This window comes from Carettochelys insculpta, chromosome 6 (genome assembly GCF_033958435.1).
Source record: "Carettochelys insculpta isolate YL-2023 chromosome 6, ASM3395843v1, whole genome shotgun sequence".
NCBI classification, from domain to species: Eukaryota; Metazoa; Chordata; order Testudines; family Carettochelyidae; genus Carettochelys; species Carettochelys insculpta.
Window position 1 is genome coordinate 67084270 of NC_134142.1, and position 26631 is coordinate 67110900.

The 26631-nt window shown below is 43.5% G+C and overlaps 1 protein-coding gene across 1 annotated transcript in view; it reads left to right on the forward strand.

Moving 5' to 3' along the window:
- The first annotated feature begins 2753 nt into the window (after positions 1–2753).
- The window catches only part of MED6 (mediator complex subunit 6), a 31914-nt gene continuing 8036 nt past the window's right edge, over positions 2754–26631 (forward strand). The window contains exons 1-4 of the mRNA XM_074998873.1: positions 2754–2803; positions 14254–14413; positions 15852–15943; positions 25005–25087. Coding sequence (XP_074854974.1) covers positions 2782–2803; positions 14254–14413; positions 15852–15943; positions 25005–25087 — 357 coding nt within the window. The 5' untranslated portion in view covers positions 2754–2781. The remainder of the gene's footprint in view (positions 2804–14253; positions 14414–15851; positions 15944–25004; positions 25088–26631) is intronic.

Below are 26631 nucleotides of genomic sequence, written 5' to 3' on the forward strand. Positions count from 1 at the left end.
CAAAAAAGAAATCAAGTTTCACATAGATGGGTGAGGAGGGGTTGGGGAGATCCCCGGAATCCCCCTGGCGGGGGAAGCAGGCAGCTGGACCCTCTGCAGAGCTCTGCGACATCTGGGGGAAGTCAGGGAGCAGCAGTGCTCTGCCAGTGTTCCACCCGCCCACCTGCCCACTTCCCCTGGCTAGGAGAAGCAGCACGGCTGCTGGCTCCAGGTGCTGGCTTCCCCCAGCTGGGGGAAGTGGGGAGAACAGCCATACAATCCCCCCGCTTCTCCCAGCTGGGGGGTACAGAGCTGCTTGCAGCGCAGTTTCTCCCAACTAGGACAGGAAGCCTGTCAGAAGCAGCGGGTGGCAGGGAATACTTCCAGCAAAATCAAGCAGACATTGAATAACTGCTCTTTTTGGAAGCCTATAACCCTGACCTTGTAGTTACCTGACTACACCTGCACCTATGGATTGGCTGGGCCTTTGTTGATTATCTGGAAGCACTCTGTCAGTCAGACTCATGGGTGACACATCAAGCTCAGTGATGATGCACGACAGAGAGCTTCAGGGAATCTTACGAGGTTATTCAAGCTAGTTTGCCATTACCAAAAATACAGTAAACTCTTTCATGTCCAGGAAACCTGGGACCGGAAGGTTGCTGGATATTCAAATATTCTGGATAAAGGAGAGGTATACCTAGCAGTGCGTAACACTAAAGAAAACCAAGATTAGATATTAAGAAACAAAAATGAAGGCAGAGTACCTTATTTACAGTAAACTCTTGGGAAGTGTGATTTCAATTTGTGTTTAACTCACATTTATGAGTTAAGTGCAAATCGAAACTGCTCCCCCCCAAGCACCCAGCTCCCTCAGCTGTGAGAGGCTGGTGGGAGAAACCACGCTGCAAGCTTACCGTTTACTGTATTTTTGGGAATGGCAAACTAGATTGAATAACCTTGTAAGATTCCTTGAAGCTCTCTGTCATGCATCATTACTGAGCTCGATGACTCACCCATGAGCCTGATTGACACAGTGCCTCCAGATAATCAACAAGGGCCCAGCCAATCCACAAGTGCAGATATAGTCAGGTAACTACAAGGTGAGGGTTATGGCTTCCAAAAACAGCAGCTATTGTGTCTGCTTGAATTTGCTGGAAGTATTCCCTGCCACCTGGTGGTTCTGACAGACTTCCTGACCCAGTTCCTCCTTCACCCCTGTTTCAACTCTGTTCTTGGTTCCTGCTCCGACCCCTGGCTCCAGTCTCTGGCCTGACCACTGTGCCTCACTACTGGTGCTTCAAGGACTGGGCTTGACTGTCCATTTCTTAGTCTCTTAATGTCTTTCTCTTTCCAAACCGTGGGTCTAGTATAAAAGGGAATATTCTACTTATCAATTACATCATGCTATACACAGCATTCAAATGACTATCACATAGCTTTGTATTTCTGTATTAGGCCTTACTCCATTTTTGGACAGGAATAAACTGACAGTTCTTCAGCAGTGATCTTCTTCATGGAGGATCAAATTCCTTTTATATTTGTACCAAAACTTTGCACCACACCTCTGTAATACAGCATCGAGGTTATTAATGAGTTTTATTGGGCTTGTCTGCACTTGCCCCCAACTTCAAAGGGGGCATGGTAAGCAGGGTGACAGGAGATTACTAATGAAGTGCTGTGGTGAATACACAAAATTTTGAGGAGTAAAGGGATTTCGAAGTAGCACAGGCACTTCGAACTGCCCGTGGCTACACGCATGCAACCACTGCAAAGTATGAAGGTTCAAAGTTGCTGTGGGGGAGAATTAGCCTAATGAAGAGGTGCATATTCACCACAGCAATTCATTAGTAATCTCCCATCTCCTTGATTACCATGCCCCCTTTGAAGTTGGAGGCAAGTGTAGACAAGCCCATTAAATATGGGTGGCATACACTTGGGGATAGCATTGTAGAATATACAGCTTATCTATATTCCTTACATAATTCTCCTATTAGCAGTCTTTATTATTTGGATGATAATAGTGCCTAAAACGCCCAAATAAAGGTCCTTTGTGCTAGGTCCTTTGTTACCTAGAAGGTAAACAGAATGCCAAGAAGGTAAAAGGAATGCCACGAGAGCATATATGGTCCACAGGAGCAACCATGGTCCTCAGAAGGCAAACAGAATGTCCAGAAGGAAAACATGTTTCTCAGAATGCAAACAGGGTCCTCAGATACAAACTGAATGCCCAGAATTTTGCTACAAGTGCTGCTCCTGGCTTGGTGGACCTGCCCACCTGCAAGAAGCAAGGGGCTCCTGGAATGACCTTACCACAGATCCTGGGCCTAGGCCACTCAAGCACCCTCCCATTTTCACTACAGCAGGCTTTCTCAAATACCATTGCACTGCCACCCCCTTCTGACAACAAAAATTATTACACATCCCCAAAAGCAGAGGCCAAGGCCTAAACCTGCCTGAGCCCCACTGGTCTGGAGTAGGAGGTGGGCTCAAATTAGCAGCCCAAGATTTTCAGCTGCTTTGGCTTTTACCCCAGGCAGCGGGGCTTAGATCCCAGCAAGTCTAACACCAGCCCTAGCGATCCCATCGAAATGTGGTCTGCATCCAGAGCGTGAGAAACACTGGCCTAGAGCTGAGTCCCATTGGCTGAACTCTGATTCCTCCCCCCGCCTCTTGCTGTTGCCGCTCTAGTCCTTCCGCGCTCTATGGTGGGTGGCGTTCTGTTGCACTTTCTGCTCTCTATGGTTTCCTTCCGTGAGGGCAAAACCTGGCGGTGGGCGGAAGTGCTCGGTGGTGGGGATCATGGCGGCAGTGGATATACGAGGTACCGGCTCCCGCTTTCTGTTGGTGGGGCTGAAAAGCGATATGAACGGGCTGGCGCGCTGTGTGGGAGGCGGATGGTTATAGCGCGGCAGACTCCCTGCCCGGCCTCTCTCCGTTCTCCAGGTGGGTTTGTACTTTAGAGATGGCCCCTGACGTCCCGGTGATTCGGGCCATCCAGATCCCAGGGCTCGTCTGTAAAGTACAAACTACAGTGTAGCCGCTGGGCTGGAACGGCCCCTTCCCATTAGAACCCGTCCCGGAGCCCTCTTACCCCCCGCCCCCAGCTCTATCCACCGACCCGTCTGGGCGGCTTGAGCTGGTGGGTTAATCTCATTGGCTTGGCGGCTCCTCTCAGCCCTGCTGGGGCGAGAGCCGGGGTGGAGCAGGGGCAGGAGACGGGGCGGCGGGGGCACCGGGCTGTGGGCACCTCCTGGCTTCCTTTGCCTCTTGGAGACTCTACTTGCCGGACAGGAGGCTCCTCAGTGGTGTATCTGTGCTGTTAGTACCTGAAATGCCGCCTGCCACCCTTGTCTTTGCAGACCTCCCGGACAGCACAGCTCTGCTGCTGCCTACTGGCGGTTACTTCTACAGGTCAGCACGATGGTTGCTGCAAGGCATGTTACTGTGTGCCTTGGTATTACCATGTTTTCCAGCTAGCCACAAGCCTGTAACTGGAGCAATGAGAAACCTGTTTTATCTCTTGTGTATTTGTTATCTCAGAGCCCTTTCAGTCTCTGCACTGAATCCCTCCTCTGCATGAAATGAATACAGAGATGTAACAGTCCAGAAATTCCATTCCCCCACATTACATCTTGATGCTTTTAGCGTACGGTTATTTCACATATGGCGAGGCCATGTAGTCATACCTTCCCGGAATGCTATATTTGATTATATAATGCGTTTTTTACTGTAAAGCATCCCAAAGTGTTTTACAAGATATAGGTCTGGTTTTGTGGTCCCTGTGCAAACAAGATTCCCACTGAGGCCAGTGGGAATCTTGCCTATATAGGCACTGCAACATTGTGTCCTAATTACATGCAGAAATCACTCCACTTACTGTAGAATTTCAGCCAACTCTTCCTGATGTGGAACCTGACAGCCAAATGGACAAACAATGACTGTTGTCCTACAATAAGGGGGCATGAGAAATTATGGGAATAGACTCCAGGTAAAGTGACTATAATTGAAAAAGCAATGGAACAAATCAGACAGGACCACCAAATGTCTCTCTGATGAAGGATGTTTGGAATTTGATTTGCTTTAGCTGTTGTACTTCTGGAGTGCTCTGCTATGGTAGAAAAACATTGTGTTGTTTGAGAAGGCTTGCCTGTAGAAAGAATGAGTGAAGGAGATTTAAATAAAGTGACTGCTTGTATTTAGAACATGTTCAAAACTGTAGCATCCTAGCTACAATAAAAGTTGAGAGAAGAAGTGGGAACAGGATGGTGTAGGAGCACGAAAAGAAACAGCCCCCACCGCCCTCCAGCTACAAGTAAAACATCCGAGAATCTGTGAAGAGAGAGGAGCAGAATCTGTTCAAAATATGTGGATTATCTTCATGCAGATCTGATTTCCTTTTGTTATATTTATTTTCATTTATTATAATGCTTGTGATAGAATCATAGAATAGTAGGACTGGAAGGGACCTCGAGAGGCCATCGAGTCCAGCCCCTGCCCTCATGGCAGGACCAAGCACTTTCTAGACCATCCCTGAAAGCCATCTATCTAACCTCTTCTTAAATATCTCCAGTGATGGAGATTCTACCACCTCCCTTGGCAATTCGTTCCAGTGTTTGATCACCCTGACAGTTAGGAACTTTTTCCTAATGTCCAACCTGAACCTCCCCTGCTGCAATTTAAGTCCATTGCCTCTTGTTCTATCCTCAGAGGCAAGGAAGAACAAGTTCCCTCCCTCTGCCTTATGACACCCTTTTAGATACCTGAAAACTGCTATCATGTACCCCCTCAATCTTCTCTTTTCCAAACTAAACAAGCCCAATTCTTTCAGCCTTTCTTCATAGGTCATGTTCTCTAGACTTTGATCATTCTCGTTGCTCTCCTCTGGACCCTCTCCAATTTCTCCACATCCTTCCTGAACTGCGGTGCCCAGAACTGGACACAATACTCCAGCTGAGGCCTAACCAGCGCAGAGTAGAGCGGGAGAATGACTTCTCGTGTCTTGTTCACAACACACCTGTTAATGCATCCTAGAATCATGTTTGCTTTTTTTGCAACAGCATCACACTGTTGACTCATATTTAGCTTGTGGTCCACTATAACCCCTAGATCCCTTTCTGCTGTACTCATTCCTAGGCAGTCCTTTCCCATTCTGTATGTGTGACAGTAGAGACACTGATTGTTCCTCCCTAAGTGGAGCACTTTGCATTTGTCCTTATTAAACTTCATCCTGTTTACCTCAGCCCATTTCTCCAGTTTATCCAGATCCTTTTGGATTCCTTCTGGAATCTTTCCTGTCTCCCACGATTTTCCAGAAATGATTGCTAAAGGCTCAGATACCTCTTCTATCAGCTCCTTGAGGATTCTAGGATGCATTTCATCAGGCCCTGGTGATTTGCAGACATCTAATTTTTCTAAGTAAATTTTAATTTGTTCTTTTCTTATTTCAACTTCTAAACCTACCCCTTTTTCACTAGCATTCTCTGTCAGGCATTCCTTCAGATTTCTCAGTGAAGACCGAAACAAAGAAATCATTAAACATTTCTGCCATTTCCAAATTCCCTGTCACTGTTTCTCCCTCCTCACTGACCAACGGCCCTACCCTCTCCTTGGTCTTCCTCTTGTTGCCAATGTATTTGTAAAAAGCCTTCTTGTTTCCCTTTATGCTTGTAGCTAGTTTGAGCTCATTTTGTGCCTTAGCCTTTCTAATCTTGCTCCTGCATGCTCATGTTGTTTGCCTATATTCGTCCTTTGTCCTAGTTTCCATTTCTTATACGATTCCTTTTTTATTTTGAGATCATGCAAGATCTCCTGGTTAAGCCAAGGCAGTCTTTTGCCATATTTTCTATCTTTCCTACACAGCGGGATAGCTTGCTTTTGGGCCCTTAATAATGTCCCTTTGAAAAACTGCCAACTCTCCTCAGCCATTTTTCCCCTCAGTTTAGCTTCCCATGGGACCTTACCTACCAGCTGTCTGAGTTTACCAAAATCTGCCTTCCTGAAATCCATTATCTCTATAGTACTGTTTTCCCTTCTACCCTTCCTTAGAATTGTGAACTGTATGATTTCATGATCACTTTCACCCAAGCATCCTTCCACTTTCAAATTCTCAATAATTTCCTCCCTTTTTGTTAAAATTAAATCTAGAACAGCTTCCCCCCGGTAGCTTTTTCAACCTTTTGGAATAAAAAGTTGTCTGCAATGCAATCCAAGAATTTATTGGACAGTCTGTCCCCTGCTGTATTAGTTTCCCAGCATATACCTGGATAGTTGAAGTCCCCCATCACCACCAAATTCTGGGCCCTGGGTGATTTTGTTAGCTGTTTAAAGAAAGCCTCATCCACCTCTTCCACCTGGCTCGGGGGCCTGTTGTAGACTCCTAGTAGGACCTCATCCTTGTTTTTTACTCCTCTGAGTGTAACCCAGAGACTTTCAACCCGTCCATCTCCTACATCCATCTCCACCTCTGTCCAAGTGTGTACATCTTTAATATACAAGGCAACACCTCCTCCCTTTTTTCCCTGTCTGTCCTTCCTAAGCAGGCTGTACCCTTCAATACCAACATTCCAATCATGAGTATTATCCCACCAAGTTTCTGTGATGCCAGCGATATCATAGTTGTATTCATTTATTAGTACTTCCAATTCTTCTTGTTTATTTCCCATACTTCTTGCATTTGTATATAGGCATCTCAGCCATTGATTTGGTCTTGCCTCCCAGTTTTGCCCTGGCCCTCTTTTTACTCTCCCAGTGTAGTCCATACTCCGTCCCATTTCAAGTTCATCTCCCAGGTATCCATGCTCTCCACTTACCGGAGGCAATCTCAGTATTTCACACCTGTGGCTTATATCAATATAGCATTCTGTTTGGCACTCTGCTACCACAGTGATAAGTGTGGTATGAAAACATATGTAGAATAGATTAAGGTGCTTTCCATCCCTACATTTCTATATTTCTTTTACAACAAGATAGAGAATATGATGTTTGAGAAACTTATCTCACTATAGTCTATTATTACTTGTATTATGGTGCAGGTTGTACCTCTCTTGCCCGGCAGCCTCAATGCCTACCTAACCAGAGAATCTGCTAGCCAGCAGAGGTCAGTGCTGGCCCCTCTGCATTCGCTGGCTGTGGGGATCTGCTCTGGTGGCAGCAGAGGGGTTGGCATTGACTGAGAGGGGATTGGGGAGGGCACTTAGAGGAAGAGACAAGGTGAAGGTGGGGCTTTGCTCCAGAGAACTAGGAGTGCACCCCACTGGGAGTGCATCAAGCCTGCAGCAGCTGTGCTGTGCTCCCAGATTCTGCCACTAAGGTTGTGAGTCTGCACCCCTGGCTCCCAGTCATGGGGCTGTGCAGCATCACCTGTCCTGCCTCTTTCCCTCCTTCCCACTTCCCTCCCTAAGCTTGCAATGCTCTGGGAGGATTGGAGGAGTTTCTGAGCGTGGGGGTGGGGGAAGCTGGTTTTTCCCAAAGAATGCTCCAGCCCATGGGCAACCAGGGGAATACTGGACCTCAGATGGTGCCAGACTGAAGAAGTCCAGGCCCCAGAGGTCTGACCTGTAGTGCGAAGAGGGGCCCACTGAATTGACTGCTGTGCAAATATAGATAACAAGACAGTGCCTGCCCAAGGAGCATGCTGAATAATTAGGTGGGATGCATTATATGAAGAAGTACACAGGTGGCCAGTAAGGGTGAGTATGTGGGTACATGGATTAGAATTGTTAATAGTTGGTACGGCTCATATTTACTGGAATACCAATGAACAAGAGTTTTTAATAGTCTGGTGGAGGGATGTAGGGAAGAAATTTGGAGGAGAGGGTAGTGGCTTTAATATTTAATATATTAATTCAATATAATATATTACTATATATATTTAATATATTAGGTATGAGTCAGTGTGGAAGAAAGTGCAGAGATACTTGTGGAAGAAGTAGACTGGTGACTGACTGCTGGCATTGTTGACAGCAGGGGGAAGTTATGACATGACAAGGTAAAAGAACATAATCTTTAAAAAGAAGCAGCTAGGTTGCAAAGGGCCTTGAAGGCAAAGATTAGAAATTTGTGTCTGAAGTCAGGAAAATGAGAGTCAATGGAATGACTGCATGGGGTGACGGCCAAAACAATGGGCTGGACAGGTGATGTTAAAAGTAGTTTGGATGGATCTGGGTCAGGCAACATGAATATCAGGAACACCAGAGAGGAGGATTCAGTAGGTGAGAGAGACAGAAAGAGAGAGAGAGGGAAGAGGGGTTGAATGAGAGTATTAATGTTGTAGATAGGGAGAAAAGGAAGAGTCTTCATAATATGTGGAGGAAGAAGTGCTGAGATTAAGATGAAATTTGGAAGGAGGGCGGAGCTGAAAACAAACCTCCAGCTATAGGGCTGGGTCACTAGAGTTAGTGGTGATGACAGAGAGGGTGGTGGAGGGAGGATTGAGAAAGGAGAATGAGAGAGGAAGATTTACCTAATAAATAAAACTGTTAGTCTTTAAGGTGCTACAGGACTGCTTGCAAAGATACAGACAAACATGGCTACCCCTCTGAGACTATGTGGAAGTAATGGACAATAACAGTCTGCTCCTACAGGTGGAACTTTACATTCAATTTTATAGCATATGTATGCTGAATTAACTGTTGTTATGGTGACACAAACGAGATTTTTTTTCATGTTTCTTGAAATACTAAATGAGCAGCTCTCCTGTCAGTAATATGAACAGTGAGAGGCTTGAGTATTTTTATTTTCATTGAGAAAGCCCTTGTCATATATATTTGGAAAATGTTTAATGGGTGCAACTGTATATAAATGCCTTTAGTACTGGAGGAGCTTCTATTTTTGTGATGAGGGGAAAGTAGTATATGTTAAATAAAATGAAAACCTCATTTTTTTTATTTTATATAAGAACTAGACTAGCAGCTCTGAGACTGATAATGCAAAAATAAATTATTTCTCTACTAATAGACTTAACCTGGTCTGAGCAGGCCTCCCCACCCTCTGGCTGCTCCCTGGGGAGGGAAAGGTGTGCACCATGGCCACTGGTTTCTCCCAGGGCCAGTCCAGGCACTCCAGGCCACTTGCCAGTGCTCAGCCAGGTCCACACAGGCTGCCCACTGGGGCCAGCTCTGGGGCAGGGAGAGGCTACCAACCGGAACTCCCCATGGCCAGGCCAGTGTGGTGGGGCCATGGGGCAACTGGCAGCTGCTCCCTGGGGTCTGCTTGGGGTGTGTGGGGGGTGGGGTGGGGGGCTGGGGAGGTTCAAGCATCCCACCTGCTGGTTGCTCTCTGGGGCGAGTGTTTACCAGAGCTGCTGGCTTTTCCTAAGGCTGTCCTGGGCTGTACAGACTGTCCACCAGCACTATCCATGGCCAGCTCAGGGCATTGAGGCATCCAGGAGCTGATCCCCAGGGGAAGTCGGAATAGTGGGGAGCATCCAACAAGTAATCACTGGGACACTTGTGGGCCCCCTGTAGTCACTTATGTATTATTGTCCCCCATGCTTGCTGCCCCCCCTGTGGACACGGGTAAGTATAACTGTTCCTGCTCTTTCACCCTTCCCTTTCCATTCAATATGAAACAATCACATTCCACACACACCTCATTATTCCGGCACAACCAAACCTGACCTTGCTTTAAGTTATGATAAGAGGAAGCTGCATACCAAATCTGATGGTCCTAGCTCTTCTCTTTAGGAGGCGTTCTTAAACAAACAGACTCACAGACAGCGAGAGGCACGTTTCTAAAATGTATAGAGAGATTTTGTATTAATTGTGATTTGCTGAGCTCCTAGGTCCACTTCATAAAAGATTATTAATATATTCAGGGGCATATTGGGTCTGAGTCTTGCATTCCTTGTACATTCAGAACTTTAACTGAAGCTGAACATCTACAAGACAATAAGTGTAGTAGGAGCTTTGTGGTTGCAAACAAAAGTGGAACATAACTAATACATTTTACAGACTGAAAGGGTTTCAGTGCTGCATACAATTTTCACTCACTTTTCTGCCCATGGTGACTTTCTTCTTTCAGTGCAAAAATTGATGCCTTACCATTGTATTTCCTATTCTTCCAGAAGTTGACAATTATTGCTACTATGGCTTAAAATTATTGAATTTCTAGAGCCTTTAAATTTCATGTAGCCATGGGAGAAAAGTCACTAGTACATGTTGGAACTCTCTAATCCAGAACTCTCTTGTCCAGCAACATCTGTAATCTGGCATGATTTTAGTTAGCCAGACAACCACTTATCCTGGCTGTAGCCAAGTTTCCCGTGGTCCCATAAAGTTTGTTTACAGCCACCAGTCCTAGCTCTCTGTGTTCTGTGCCATTAAACTGTAACTTACCCCCAAAATGTCTTCTAAGAACTAATCAAGCAGTGAAAGTGTTGGTAATGTGCTAGCCAACAGTGACCTCTCATGGTCCAGCAAATTCTCTTGTCCAGCACAAGTGAGGTCCCAAGGGTGCCAGTGAGAGAGATTCAACCTGTACATGTATCACTTAACTACAGCATCTGCAGTTGTCACAGGTTTTTTTGGTCTGGCATTTAAAGGTGGCTTCTGCCTGCTTACTACGTTTTCTTTCACTTTCCAAGCGAAGGCCATATTTAATTTGCTCATTCTGCTTGGCACAGACTGCTGTTTTTTAATCTAAACCATGTGTAGTATGACCGTAAGTGATACTGGCACTTCCTAAGAAATAAAGTTGTATGACGACCATATCTTTATACAATCATCATCATCATCATCATCAGTCCCTTGACTGAGGTCGTTGGGGTGCCTTCATGACAAAGTTCTTTATAGTGTCTCTCCATCTTTGGCGGTCATGTGCCAATTCTTGAGTTGCAGCAAAGCTCATCCTTGTCCATTCTTTAATGTTGTCTATCCATTGCTTTTTCTGTCTGTCACGTCTCCTTTTGCCATCGACTGTGCCTTGCAATATGGTCTTGGACAGGCCTGATGATCTCGTTGCGTGTCCATGCCATCTTAGTTTGCTCTCTTTCACTCTGGATCGTAGGTCATGATGAGGTCCTATTGCTGAGTTGATGATGTTTCTGACCTCTTCATTACTAGTATGAGCCATGTAGGGGATGTTAAGAAGCTTGTGGTATAGCCTCATTTCAAGGGCCTTGATCTTGTGCTCTAGTTCTGCTGTCAGAGTCCAGGTCTCACAAGCATATAAAAAGATGAAGTGTACAAGAGCTTGCATGAGCCTTACTTTTGACTTCAGGGGTATGTTTTTGTCTTTCCAGATTGGTTTTAATTTTGCCATTGCTGCGGTTGTTATTGCTGTTCTGGCAAGTAGTTCTGGTTTTGTACCTGCATCAGAGATGATCAACCCTAAGTATTTAAATTGTTTTACTTCTTCCTATTTCTGTTGTTTTATGGATATTTGTGCAGATATACCCCTAGAATTGTTGGTCATGAGTTTTGTCTCTTCTGCGTTTATTTCCATGCCATATTTTGTTGAAGTTTTATCTCGGCATTTAACAAGTTTATCTAGTTCTTTTTCACTCCCTGCCAGTCCAACAATGTCATCTGTGAAACGTAAGGTGGTTATAGACTGACCGCCAATACTTATGGTTCCAGAATGGTCATCTAGAGCATCTATCATGATACGTTCCAGAAAGATGTTAAAAAGGGTAGGAGAGAGTATGCAGCCCTGTCGTACTCCTACAGTGGTACAGAACCAGGCACCAATGGCACTATTGAATAATACTGCACTACTGGCCTTTTCATATAAATTTTTAATTATGGCAATGAGTTTACTGTTGATGTTAAATTGCTCCATTTTTGCCCACAGTGCTGCATGCCAAACTCTGTCAAAGGCCTTTTTAAAATCAATAAAAACGAGGTACAGGTCTTGCTGATGTAAATTATATTTCTGACAGAGTACAGATAGGTTGAAAATCTGTTCAGTGGTGCTCCTGCCTGATTGAAAATGAACTTGTTCTTCAAAAATAATCTTCTGGGCCTGGGGTGTTAGTCTGTTCAGTATGATTTTCAGCATCAACTTACTAGGGTGGCCAGTTAAGCTGATGGTCCTGTAATTTTCACGTAACTGTAGGTTTCCTTTTTTAGGAAGTGTTATTATTAGTGATTTAGTCCAAGTTGTTGGCCATTCTCCACTCTGCCATATTTTGTTGCAAATCATCATGAGTATGTCAATCATACTTCTGCCTCCATTTTTTTACAAGTTCAGATGGAATATTGTCTATGCCAGGTGATTTGCCTGTCTTTAGTGATTAAATGGCTGCTTCAACTTCCTCCCATAGGATGGAAAAGTTTGTTTCTTCTGTTGAGTTGTTAAATTTCAGAACAGTGGGATCTCCATTGGAGTTATGGTTGTGGAGCTCAGAGCAGTATTCCGTCCATCTGTTTATAATGTCTTTCTCTTCAGTGAGGCAGTTGCCAGTTTTGTCTTGTATGGTGCTCATTCTGTGTTCTATAGTCTGTGTTAACCCTTTAATAGTTTTAAAAGCTTTCTTACTGTTGTTTGCATTTGGGCTCTCTTCAATTTCTAAACAGCACTTTTCGATCCAATTTTCTTTTGCTGCTTTCATACTGGCTTTTATTTTGTTGTTAATTATCCTATATTGTGTTGCTCCTTCAGCTGATTTTTTTCTTTTTCTTAAGTTCCCTTCTTTGGTCACAAAGGTTCAAAGTCTCATTTGTAATCCATTGTTTCTTTTTGGGACGATATGTTCCTAGTATCTCTGTAGCTGTTTCTGTGACTACCCTTTTGAAGCTTTTAGTGAGTGTTTCTAGGTCTTGCTCAAGTGTGATCAGGGGAGCAAATTTCCCTCCTATCACAGCTTGGAACTCATTGACAGTATTTGGGTCTTTAAACTGGTCCAGATTAAATTTAATGCAACTGATCTTTGGTTTAGTAATCTTTTTTAGTTGTGTGTTAAAACTCATTAGGACCAGCTTATGATCACTCCCGATGTCTGCTCCTGGAAAGCTACATGTCTTGTGTGTGTTCACGCCTGACTGGAAACGCTTTTTAATTAGGATGTAATCTATCTGGTTATGATGTTGTCCATCAGGGTTGTGCCAGGTCCAGCGTCTTGATGGTTTATGGGCTGCCAGTGTGTTTGCTACAGCTAAGTTGTTGTAGATGGCAAATTCCAATAATTGGAAGCCTCGGTCATCAGTCACTTCATTACAGGAGGGCCCAATGAGATTCTGCCAGTTGTTTATGGTGTCCATGCCTATTTTGGCATTCCAGTCACCTTGTACAATTACAATATCTTTTTTTGGGATTGCATCTATGATATTCTGAATTTGACTGTAGAAACTTTCCGTGTAATCATCATCATGGTCAGTAGTCAGTCCGTACACTTGAATGATGGTAATGTTGAATGGTGAAGCTTTCAAGCATATGGACATGATCCTTCTAGATATCCAGGCAGCAAGCTAGACCTGAGTTCTTGATGTCTCTGTGTATTAGGAAACCTGCTCCATTAAGGTGTTTATCTTCTTCTCCACTGTAATAGAACAAATGGCCTTCGTCTGTTCTGAGCTCCCCAGAATTTTTCCGTCTTACTTCTCAGAGTCCAAGGATATACCAGGTGTAGTTTTTCATTTCATAGGTTAGTTCTTTGTTTACCTGTCTGATTTAGTGATCTTACATTCCACATGCCTACGGTTATGTATTTTCTTGCACGCAAGGTTTTTGGTTCACCACTAGCTGACTTAACACAACCGTCCTGGGGGATGACGGAATGCGTGGTCCTTGTTAACCCAGGTGACGACTGATCCGGTACGGAGTTGGTGATGTTAGTTGTCATGAGGCATGTCTTAGGCAGATTTCAAACCTGGCGGAGCCCATACCTCTCCAGACAGCCAGAGCCCCATTAGCCTGCCTCCTTACGGAGGCAGTTGCCAGTCTGCACCACTAGGAGATGGGGTTGACTTGTGTGGACACAGGTCATCAGCAGGCTACAACTTTTCACTTTTCACCCTCCCATGGTGGGAAGAGCTAGCTGATCCTGACACTGCTGGCTGCAGTGCCAAGCATGCACCACACCTTGCAGACACCTTTATACAATAGCCATAGGTACACATATATAAATATTATGTTGGCAGAATTATTCCTAAATAATATATCCTGTTTTTCTCATCGGAGGAGAAGTTTGATTTTTTTGGTCAAAATTTTGAATGTTAGGGAAATGAATAATTTTCATTAAAATTTTGGGAACTTTAATTAGTAGGTTTGTAATTAGTCCGAATCTATAATTGTGTTGACTGTTTGGGTACTAATTTTAGATTTCTCTTCTAGATAACCTCCTGGGAATTTCCTGGGTTGACAGTTCTTGGATTCCTATATTAAACAATGGAAGTGTGTTAGACTACTTCTCAGAGCGAAGTAACCCATTTTATGACCGAACATGTAACAACGAAGTAGTCAAAATGCAACGACTGACCTTGGAGCACTTGCAGTAAGTTACTATAAGGAATGCTGAGTTAAACTGAAAAATTACTGTCTAGGTTGGTTATTTTTAACTTTTCCTCTAACAGGTGTCACCCCCAGTTGAAATGAAGAGCACAGAGAAAGTTGTGATCCTGCTTCTGTTCCCTGTCTCTTCTTCTTTTGAAATGGATTTACTCAACCACTTGTGGCTGGGTCCTGTCCTCTTTCAGAGGACAGAAGCAATTTATATTCTTCTACTTCCTGTGAAGTATTGCAGATGGGATTTTGGGTACACCTAAGATTGCAGCTTTACAGAAATGTCAAAAAAACCCAATAAGCTAGAAAAGTGTTTTTTTTTTCCCCTTCTTATAGAGCAGTGAAATAACGTCTGGGGACAGTGGCTCAGCCTAATTTTGTAATGAGATGAAGAATTAATTCAGATTAATTACATATCTCTTGAATGGGATCTACTATAGTTGGACACTTTGAGCTTTGCCACAGTTTGTGTTTACATTATAACTTCAGCTGTGGTTCCAGTCAAATTGGATTAGGTGCAATTCAAACAGTCGCCTGTGAGAAGATTGAGCATAGGAGGTATGACTTAATTTGGGCCCCGGGAGAAATGAATGTCTAGGCAGTCCTGATTACAAGTGGCCATTTAGTAACATCACAGCATATAGTGGGCTTTCTGTGAGACATGGCTCTGGTAGGACAGGGAACTGCTGGCAGAAGTAAGGTGTGTTGGCAGAACTATTGGGGGACTTAGGAATTGGGTAGAGGGGAACAACATAGATGTTCACTGGTAAAGCTGTGTGCATCTGGTTGGTATTGGGGGAAAACTTCACATCACATGCATTCTGGTCAGTGCTATTGGTTTTTCTCTTGCTTATGTAAACAATAGCTGTAGGTGTAAGATCCATTTTTCTGCTGTTTGTTTCTTCTGCCAGTAACTTACCTGTTTGTCAAGAAGTTGACTCTGGGATTTCTTAATGCATTTTGAGCACAAAGCTAGATTCATAGGCCTGGGAAATAGAGGTAGAGGTAGGGGGAATGCTGTAGCACCCCCAGGTTTTGCTCCCAGTTTCTCCAATACCAGCCCCTCATACAGGGGCTCTGTTGCTAGCTCGTGTCCTGGCTGCTAGCTCCAGGGTCCTGGATGCCAGCTCTGCTGTCAGTCCCACTTCTGCTGTGCAGCTGCTCACAGCGGTGGCCCAGCCTGGGGTGGTTTTCAGTGCAGACAGGCATTGAGGGGAGGCATATCTCAGCTCCCTCACCCCAAAAACTGTTCTAGTGCCACTGGCTAGGTTTTGCTATTTAACCTGGAAAATCGTAATGCGTTTAATGCTCAGTATACGAGAGCTTGTGACCCTTTGGGCCCTGTGATTTTTGTTTTAGAGGTCTTTCACGTCCTAGATCTTTAACTTCCAGATGAATAGATTTACTTGTTCTCATTGCTTGTCTTTTAGTCAGATGATTGGAGTGGAATATATCCTCCTTCATGCTCAAGAGCCCATTCTCTTCATAATTCGAAAGCAGCAAAGACAGTCTCCTACACAAGGTAAGGGTTCACACAGCTTTTCCTTTTAATGACAATGTTGGTGCTTTAATTTCTGCTCTGGGTGCTCACAACACGCTTTTGCTCTGGTTTTACTTAGCCTTAAATCTCACTTTGCTTTTAGATAGTTGGTTGAATAAATGAAGTGGCATTAGGTTTGAGGGTACATTGCACCTGGGCATGCTTGAGTGCTGCGCCAAAGGGCGCCCTGCACTCTAATAACAGCAGGGGATTGCCCTCTTGTGACAAAATACTAATAGTGCAATGAGAGAGTGCTGTTTTGTAGAAAATTTTGCCATGGGTGACTAATAGCTGTTAGCATGCATACTGTGTCCTATGTTTATGATATGCTTTACATAAGGTTTCAGTTTAATTAGATAAGCATTAATATTATGTTGTGCTTGTCTGGGGCTGATTAGGGCAAATTAATGTCATGCTAATCATTCTGAGTGGTTAGTTTGCAATTTGGAAATCTCTCTCATTTCCACTGATTAGGGTAAGGGGAACAGTTCCATGGTTCTTTGCATCATGCCATTTTTATTCCCCATGCTTACCACTTTGTGTTGCGAGCTTCTCAGACTGGACATGTTAAATAATGTCTTCTAGTAAATACGTGAGTGGGAAACCTCCCAGGAAAGAGACTGCGTGCTACAAAAAATAGTATTGGTGATTCAATAGGTTATATTTCACTCTGTCATTACTGAACCAAAGCACCTCATTATATTAGATGGTGCTGATATAGTGTAGATACCATCATTTGATGAGACATAAAATCAAAGTCCTAACTGTTTGGGGTCATTAAAGCTCCCATGATACTTTAAACTGAGAGTGGAGATATGACCATTGGGCCCTAAGCTCCAGGTGGGATAACTGCATTCTGTCTTTGTATTACATACCATTGGGTTCAGTATTCTTTATTTCTCATCCTAAATTGACTTGTAGTGTTCATGTGAGCTGTTAAAAAGTTTCCATATTCCAGAGCAAGGTGAAATGTGTTCTGTAGCTACTGTACATAATCTGTAAAGATCTTTCTTTAGGATTTTTTTAGAATAAATTATTCTGTAAAAATGACAGGGAAAAAGCTTTTGTAACGGACTCGTACCTTTCTAGTTTTGCTCCGAATTTGCTTGATTTCTGAGAGGGGCCTTCAGCATATTGTAGTTTCATATAGAAAATAGCTCCCCTCTGACTGCTTCTTAGATTAGGTTAGAAATCTGAAGTGAACCTAGCTCTCTTAGTGTTAAAGGTATGTTCTATAAATCAGTACATAACGTCACTGCTTCTCTTGTTTCTTACAGTATTCAATTTTTTAAATCATGGTGGTGCTATGGCTTTTGCAGTATAAGTTTTCAGACTTCAGTTGTGTAATTTGATCATTCATTGTAGGGAGCTTAAAGAATGATTTAATAATATTCTTCAGTTTGCGCGTGATTTTTGTAGGTACATTGCTTAGTTCCCTGCCTTGGATGTTATCCATATTTTGGTACTTTGCCACAGATCTTAAAGAAGGGAGAGGTTTACTTCCTCTGTGCTTCAGAAAAGGTAATCTGTGCCTTGTTGGGATTGTGGAAGCATCAGTGTCATACTTCCCTTTAACAGTACCTTTATCAAAAAACTTTAGGCCCAGAGTTCGATCTTTGATAGACAGGTGACATTCTTACATTCAGATGGATGGTGTCCTCTTCATTCTAAACATTCCTTAAGGAGAAATACAGCAAGGTCACAACATTGGCGAGTGCCACATTCGCAAATTTTGTTATTCGCAAGTGGCCTCGCTTCCCCAGGGCTCCGGGTGGGGATCGCTAGCAGCCACCGCTTCCCCGAGGCTGGGAGTGTTGGCAGTTGCCACCGTTTCTCTAGGGCTGGGAGTGCTGGTGATTCCCCAGGGCTCTGGAGCCCTGCCGCCGGACTCCGCTCACTGCTGCCCACCTGGTCGTCAAATTCAACATTTGTGAGGGTTCTCAACACTGAACCCTCATGAATGTTGCAACCTTACTGTACCAGTTGCTTATTTGTAGTGCTACTGTAGCTGTGTTGGTCCCAGAATATGAGTGAGACAGTGGACGAGTTCTTTATTGAACTATCTTCTGTTGGTGAAAGAGACAAACTGTCTAGCTATGCCATGCCAGAGTTGAAGAAAAAATGTGTGTTGTTGCAGAGCTTGTCCTGTTCACCTACAGAAGTCAGTCCAATGAAATATATTTCCTCAGCCATCTTGTCTCTCTCTCTTACTTAGTAGGAACACAACCATTGTTGCAGTGGGAAAGGCTAATTAGACATCAAATCTGGAGCTGGTGGGGGGAGGGGAAAACAGAAAGAAAGAAGGAAATCAATCAATCAGTCATGTTGCTGACTATCGTGACAGTTCTTCCTGACCTCATCAGGTAGTCAGTTTGAGTATGTGTACACATTAAAGTTATTTCAAAATAGCAGCCTCTCTTTCAAAATAACCATGCGAGCATGTACACAATACGACTGCTCTTTCAAAATAATTTCAAAAGAGTGGACGCCTTATTTCGAAATTGGTAAACCTCATTATATGGGGGAACAAAGCCTATTTTGAAATTGGTATTTCAAAATAGGGGCTATATAGCCATGGAATAGAGCTGAGTGCTATGTCAAAACGTACGTATATACGTACGTGTGTGCGTGTGCGTGCGTGTGTGCGCAGCTGCACTATGTCGGAATAAGGTATTCCAGAAGACGTCTTCTACAATAGCGTATTCAGGAATAATGCTGCGTTGTAGACATAATATTTGTGCCCTGAAGCATGAGAGTAGAAAACACTTGTATTTTTATCCTGACTCCTGAATCTACAAATACTGTTCTTATTCCTGGGTGTAATTCTTTAAGGAAACATTTTGTGCTGTTTAACTCAGTTATATCCCATAGTAGGATTTTTCCTAAGTCAAATTTTGCGTAACTCAGGGGAGCCAGGAAACTGACCAGCACTGCAGCGCTGTGAGTGGTGGGCAGCCAAGAGCCTGGCTGGCAGCGCCTGGTTCCCAGCCTCCCTTTACTCACTGGAGCCAGGAGACTGACTAGGACTGAGTCAGGCTCTGAACTGCCACGGCTGGCAGGAGCAGCTGCTGCCCCTGACAGGATCAGGGAAACCAGGGTGGCGAGAGCTACTGACAGGAGCTGCAGCACTGTTCAGTTTCCCCACCACTCGGAGTCGCATTAACCCAAGACACACACGACTCAAGTGCGCGTATCTCGGGGGTCTACTGTAGCTATCAGGGCGAGCATTGCTCTTCTCGTCATTGCACCGGGGCAGGGACTGCGGAGGAGTCCCCCAAAAGTTCCTTTCTTCTCCCTAAACTAGCTCAGAGCACTGATTATCTCCTTCCTCCATCTCTCACTTCACAGACTAGCTCAAAGCGTGTGATAACCCTCATCTCCCAAACCAATTCAGACTTGTTTGCATTGGCTGAGGAGCAGCAGGTGATGATAAAAAAAAAAAAAACAAACAAACAAACAGAAGTTTGTTACAATGGAGGTAGGAATTGAACTCCCTCTGCTAGAATACGGCTTTATCACTGATCCCAGTGCTGCAAAGGCTACTGGATGCAGAGCACTTTCAGCAGCAGGAAGAGTGAAAACAGGAATGACAAGTACCACAGTGCTAGCAGGGGTGGAAACACCTGACTGGCATGCAGTAATATTGCACTGCCAAGGACAGCCAGGCTAACCTCTACACTTACGAAAAATGGAATTTAATGTTTTAGCATCTATGCAGACCAATCAGAGCTGCAGTTTCTAGCATCATAAACTACACAGTATTTTTTTAACCCTGTTAATAATGAGAACTTCTGGTCGGGGAAAGGTGTGTATTTCAATTCTGATTCTTGGACCGTTAACTTGTCTTTTCCCCTGATTTAGCAGGGAAATTCTGCCCAATGTTTCGTAAAGGCATGCCTGTTTCATTTATTGTCCTGCTGCTGTAACTTCAGAACCCATCATTGCTGGGCGAGAATGAAAGGCAAAAGAATAGGTTTAGAGACCCATTGATGCAGCCCTATGTCTCCAAGGAAAGGAATGAACTTTCATGTTTGCCTCCTTGGTATCATACAGGATGGTGAGTTTTGAATTTCTCTCAGTCAGAAGAGTGGCTATGGGAAGCCAAAGTTAGCATCTGTAATGAAATGTGCTGCTTTTGTATGTAGAAAATGAAGTGCTTTTTTGCTTAATGTTTTGGGAAGAGAAAGCTAGAGATCTGCATGCACTTTTATTTCCTGCTGTGTTTTTCATGGGAATTGTGAGCATAAGAACTGCCATGCTTAGTCAGATCAGCAGTTTGTATAGCCCAATATTCTGTCTTCTGAGAGTGGCCAATGCCAAGTGCTTCAGAGGAATGAACAGAACGAGCAATCAAGTGATCTGTGATCCTGTCATCCAGTCCCAGCTTCTGGCAGTCAGAGGCTAGGGACACTGAGAGCATAGGGTTGTGTCCCTGGTTATCTTAACCAATAGCTTTTGATAGATGAAGCTACATAATTCATTTCTTTGAATGCTGTTAATAGCTTTGGCCTTCACAATAGTGGCCTTCCACAGGTTGACCATGCATTGTTTGAAGTACTTCCTCAGGTTTATTTTAAACCTGCTGCCTGTTAATTTATTTGAGTGATCCCTGGCTTTTAAGTTGTGTATTCACTTTCTCCACACTATTCATGATTTTATGTCTGTTTACGAGAGCATACCCTGCCTCAGTCCTCCCCTTTCCATGCTGAAAAGTCCCCATTTATTTCTCTCTCCTGAGATGGAAGCTGTTCTTTATCCTTAATCATTTTTCTTACCCTTCTCTTAACCTTTTCAAATTCTAATGTTTCTTTTGAGATGTGATGACCAGAACTACATGTCTTATTCCAGGTGTGGGCATACCAGGAATTTATATAGTGGCATTATTATACTCTCTCTCTTATTATCTATCCCTTTGATAATGGTTCCTAATATTGCTAACTTTTTTCCTTTGTTTTGCTGCTGCACATTGAGCAGATGTTTTCAAAAAAACTATACATAATGATACCAAGATCTTTCTTGCATGGTGACAGTTAATTTAGATCCTATCATTTTGTATGTGTAGTTGGGATTTTGTTTTCCCAAAATTACTATGCATTTTTAACATTGAATTTCATCTGCCACTTTGTTGCAATAAGGCAGTAACATGCAAGGGGTAAGTGTTCACCTGTGATAGAATAGCCATGTGGGGAATGGAGCAATTGAGAAAGTGAGTTGCTCTCCTGTTGCATCCTCCAAATTAGCACCTGAGCAAACAGGTCATGGTGATAACTGCACAGAGATACTGAGGAGGAGCTGCTGCTGTTTTTTGCCCTTAAGAACTTCAGGTTAACAGCCTAAGCCCTGCCCAGGTAAGCCCTCAATGATCTGTTAGCTTAGGTGAGCGAGCAAGATTTGTATAGCAGGGGCACCTGCTGGGGTGCCAGAGAAATTGAGAGTTGAGAAGGATGGAGGAACTGGAACAAACATGGGCAAGAGTCAAGGGCTTGGAAGGGACTGACTCTCATGTCCTCACTGCAACTGTTACACAGTGCTAAGGCTGATAACTTTTGTTTAAAGGTAGTTGGGCTATCTGGGCTTGTCTTCAGGAGGTGGGTAAGAGTTAACCTGCAGCTTTTTGATGCATGTCAAGCAATATGTAGTAGTCAAGCTGCAACAATAGTTTGCACATGAGACAGTGTACCCTTTCCCATAGAGCATCATTGTGTACACCAGGAGTCAGCAAGCTTTCCAAGAGGGAGTGCTGAAATTTGACCTTTTGACGTCTATGTATGGTCCGAATGCTGGTGATACTTTTTAAAGTCACTAATCTTCCTACTTACAACAGCTTCATTAATAAATAAATGAAGGTGCAGAGCTTTACTGTTTAGATGGTGGTTGGTAGCATTAGCTGGTCTCTTGTTAAACCACAGGCAGCATGGCTTTGAGCAACCTCCTAGCTGCATGGGATGGAGGGGCCGGGCTGAGCTCCTGCTTCTCATGTCAATGAAAATCAGCTTGGACGCCACTCTTGGCACCTGTGCTGGGGGTTGCTGACTCCTGTTGTACATACAGTCGTGGCTCAGGTGTTCTTGGAGGGTATCTGATGGTCCTTTGCTTCACAGCTGAGCAGTGTTCATTCTGGCCATTTTTTTTTGCGCTGGGCACTGTGTGATGCATATATATATAATGCCATGTTTCTTCTGCCTCTGGGCCATACTTTTTCTGGGAAGGCTATCACCATTTGCAAATTCCTGTTCACCAGTACAGGTTGAGCAATGCCTTGTGGTGGCCACTGCAAATAAAGAGAGGCTGCGTGAGCTCTATTTCGGCACTGAGTGCTGGGTGAGTGCTCTGCCCACTGTACCCTTGAGCAGGTGATTTGGTGGCGGCAGCAGGAACTTCAGTGGTAGAAGAAGTGGGACGAGGATGAGGAAGTAGAAGAGGGCAACTGAGTAACTGATTATACAGGAATTATACCAGTTCCTGGAGCAGCTTCACACCATGCTATGTGGGTTCTGGGCTTAGGAAGCCTGCATGGGTTGGAGGGAAAGGGCTGGTCTGAACACCTGGGATGACCAACCTTGGTGAAAGACTATCAGAATGGAAGAAGGCATCTTTTTGGAGATCTGGGTTGAACTGATGTTGGAGTGGTAGCATACCAACATGCTGTACTCCGTACCCATGGATATGCAGGTTGCTGTTGCTATCTGGAAGCTTTCTGACCCAAATGCTCCTGGTCTGTGGACAACCAGTGAGGTCTATGTAGACTGACTGACTGACTGACTGGGGCCATTGTGATGTGAGTAAGTAATGTCACATATGAAGTACTGTTGCACTGGGTTGTAAAGCTTGGTAATGCTTAGGAGATTGTTGATGGCTTTGCGTTCACAGGGTTCCCAGAGTATATTGGGGCAATTGATGGGGACCAATGTGCTTATTATTTGTGCATTCCACATCTTTCTCCCCCATCCTCAGAGAAGAACTGATAAACCAAAAATAATAAAAATAATATTGTTTCTGTGGTGTTTCAAGGGTAGGATAATTGCACTTGCAGGTGTATGGACACAAATACAAAGTGGTGTGGAAGAGTTCATAGGCTAGGGGTCTTTCAGCTCCATTTATAGTAATGGAGAAATACAGTTTGCTGTTAGGATTTCTGTGGACATTAATGGTATAGACATTGTTCTGGTTATCCTGGGAGACCCAGCTGATCCTCAGCTTCCTTGGTTAATGGAATGAGTCACAGGCCGCTTGGACAGAAGGAACTATTTAACTCCTTCCTCCGAATGGAAGTGGAGTATGCATTTGACTGTTCATGCAGTTTCGGGCCCACTGACTCCAAATAAAAGCAACTCGGCCTCCCTGGTTGCCCAGCTGTTTCCAATTTGTTCTGGATACCTGACTGGCTCCTCAAACCACTGAACAAGTCTCTGCACCTCAGTCTCTCACCCATCATTAAAGTTTCTCCCTTATTCTCTCAAATACTGTGCAAAATAAAACAAGTGGATGGGTTAGGGGACTTTTTTTCCCTGCTGCTTCTGATTATTCCACAAACAGCACCACTTTCCTTTCAGACAGTCAAACATATACTCTACTTCCATTCTGAGGTATTAACATAAATTCTGCTGAGCTGCTTGTTCTTTATCTGGCATTGGTTGGCATTCCAGTCATGAGCCCTTTGAAACATCTGCTTAGCAATGTCCACAATAGGATCAAGTAGGGGTAGCCATGTCAGGCTGTAGCTGCAAAAACAACAAGTCGTCCTGTGGCATCTTATAGATTAACAGATATTTTGGAGCATAAGCTTTCGTGGGCAAAGACCTGCTTCGTCAGATGTGACGAAGCGGGTCTTTGCCCGTGAAAGTTTATTCTCCAAAATAGGTTAGTCTATAAGGTGCCACAGGACTTCTTGTTGTTTTCACAATAGGATCTTTGTTCCGAAGGTTGGTCACAAGAGCCTCCAGTATCGATGCTTCTCTATGGACAGCCACAAGATCCAGGGTCTCAGCATGCCTTCAGAAAGCTCCTTGTGGCATGTTGTAGGATTTAGGGAATAAAATCAGTGTAATTGTGATATACTTGCATCTAGGAAAATGTCAAAATTTAGCCCCATGCCAGCTTTAGATAGGAGAAGGGACATTTGGTTAACTTGATACCAGAGCAGGAGAGGGCGCAAAGGTAAACAGGTCAGTGAAGGTCACCTGCAAAGCAGTGTGGGATAACTGTTGGAGGACTGCCAAAGCAGTGTTCAGCAGCACTGTGTGCACACAAACAATAAGCCAAACTAACTCTGTTGGCAGCAAAGTCAATTCAGTTTACAAGAGGACTCAGAGTTTGCAATAAATGTGGTGGTAGTGTGATTTGTCACGTATGCAAGCATTTTCAACCTCGATTAATTGGACTTATTCTGGTTTAAATACACAGTGTCGAAAACCCTTTATCTGCCTCACAACTTCCAAAAACAACAAAGAAACTTTGTTTAATGGTCAGGTTCAACAATGCTGTTCAAATCCTGAAGGGACCACCTCCATCTTTGTTTAGTTGTATTGGACAGGATTTTTCAAGATCTGTTGCAGAACCTTATTAATTGGGCTTCGTAGACAAATCCACAGCACGTGGCCTGATTCCAAAAAGGTGAATGTTTGAAGAGTGTGACATTTTTCAAGCAGTAATGCTGGGCAGGTCAGCGTGCAAGTTAGAAGTTATTGGATTCTATTTCATAACTTACTGTTTGGTTTCTTTGACTGGCGAAGTGCATTTGAATTGCTTCTAGGAGTGCTAGTCTGAATGCTCTCATGTGATACTGAAAACAGTTTAACTTTCTGTTAATTGTGTTTGTGATAGTAGAATAGGAATATAAATTTGGTGCTTCCTTGTTCATAAAATAAGCTTGCTATGTTCCCTAACTTGCAGGCCTAACTAATTACCAAGTGCTTGACAAAAAGCTTGAAGGTTGAAACTGCAGCTTCCATTATGTGACCAGTGAAATTAAACAACTTTTTGTCCCTTGCTTACCCAGAGCTCTGCTCATTGACTAATCAGATACTATGTTCCTTGTTTACAGTCATCCCATTAGCTGATTACTATATTATTGCTGGAGTGATTTATCAAGCACCTGATTTGGGATCTGTCATAAACTCCAGAGTGGTAAGTGTTTACATTGTCCATTTGGTTGATATAAAGCAGTTATTAGTTCACATCTGATTTTCTTTATTTTGATCCCCCCAACCCAATCCAATATCTGTTTTTGATCTGGTCTCCATTTTGGGAAAAGGAGCTGTGTAATATAAAGTAAGATGATAAATCCAGTTTGTTTGTTTAAACACTTTTAAACTCTGCCAGGTTCCTCTCGGCCTCCATCTTTTCTTCAATGTCTCTTCTGTCTTCCTTTTTCTTTCCATTTAGCTGATCGCCTCTGAATAACCCTGCCCCATTAATAAAAATAAATAAATTGTGGAACTAACATGCTGTTTGGTGCTGTCACATTGATCAGTTTGCTTGTGTGTTCCATCCCTTGCGCTGCCCTGAATCTGTTTTGACCAGTGTTTCTTAAGCTTTTTAGACTACGAAACACCAAACAATAATATTTTATGTGGAACACCTATGGAAATTTTCTTCACCAAAAAAAAAAAATTGTCAGACCAAAACCGAACAGCAATATACACAGCAAAAGCAAAATGAAGTAATTTAATCAGGTATCATAGCAATGAAGAAGTAACAATGTACAGTAAACTTTTTCATATCTGGCAGCCCTGGGACCAGGAGGATGCTGGACATGAAAATACTATGGTTGATAGAGAGGGGTCCCTTGCCACCAGTTCTGACAGTGGGGGTGCACTACAGCAGCACTCCCCTCCCCAAAGCTCTCGGCAGCCAGGTTCCCAAAGTGCCACTTAGCTCACTCTGCAGGTCAGGCTCCAGCTGGGCTGCCATGCACGTGGGGAGGGGGGATCACTGGCTCTGCCCATCTGTCCTGCCATGCTCCCTGCAGCTCAGGACCTGGCCGTGCTGCCTTGTGGGAAGGAGTGCACTTAACATACGAGGGCTCCATTCTTTGTTGAATCTTAGCTACTCGTGTAGTAATTTATTACTAGTAAAAATCACTGTATACTGAGCACCCTACATTTGCAATGAAAGTGGAGTGTTCCCAGAATAGTGTAATATGCCTTAATAGCTGTGGCAGGATGGAAGAATCCGAATGTCTGAAAAAGGAGAAAAATATTACATTTTAAACCTCTTAATGGGGCAATGTCAGGATAAAAATTATTAAAGAAATATTTTAATCTAAGTTGCTAATTAAACTGAAAGATGCTAAAAATGGAATTTGCATTTTACTATTGGTGCTGTTGGCACTTTTATCATCTTGAATGCTAAACTAAAACGGTCATTTTCACTTTCTGCTTTTCATGGCCTAGTATAAGGCAGCAATACTTGATTTTGGACAGAAATATTTTTGCAAACTGTCCTCAGTGCTTCTATTAGTTTTTTAAAGTTTTCCTGTAAACAAAATCTAAATTTTATTTCAAATAGCAGCTGTAAAAATAATTGCCTGATGAAGAGAAAATATGCTTTAATTGTAAAAGTGCATTTAGCAGTAGTATTTTTGCATGTTACCTAAACATTAATGGATACAATGTAACGGTCTCTAGGCATCACATTGGTATTTGTGTTATATACCAATCTGTTTGATT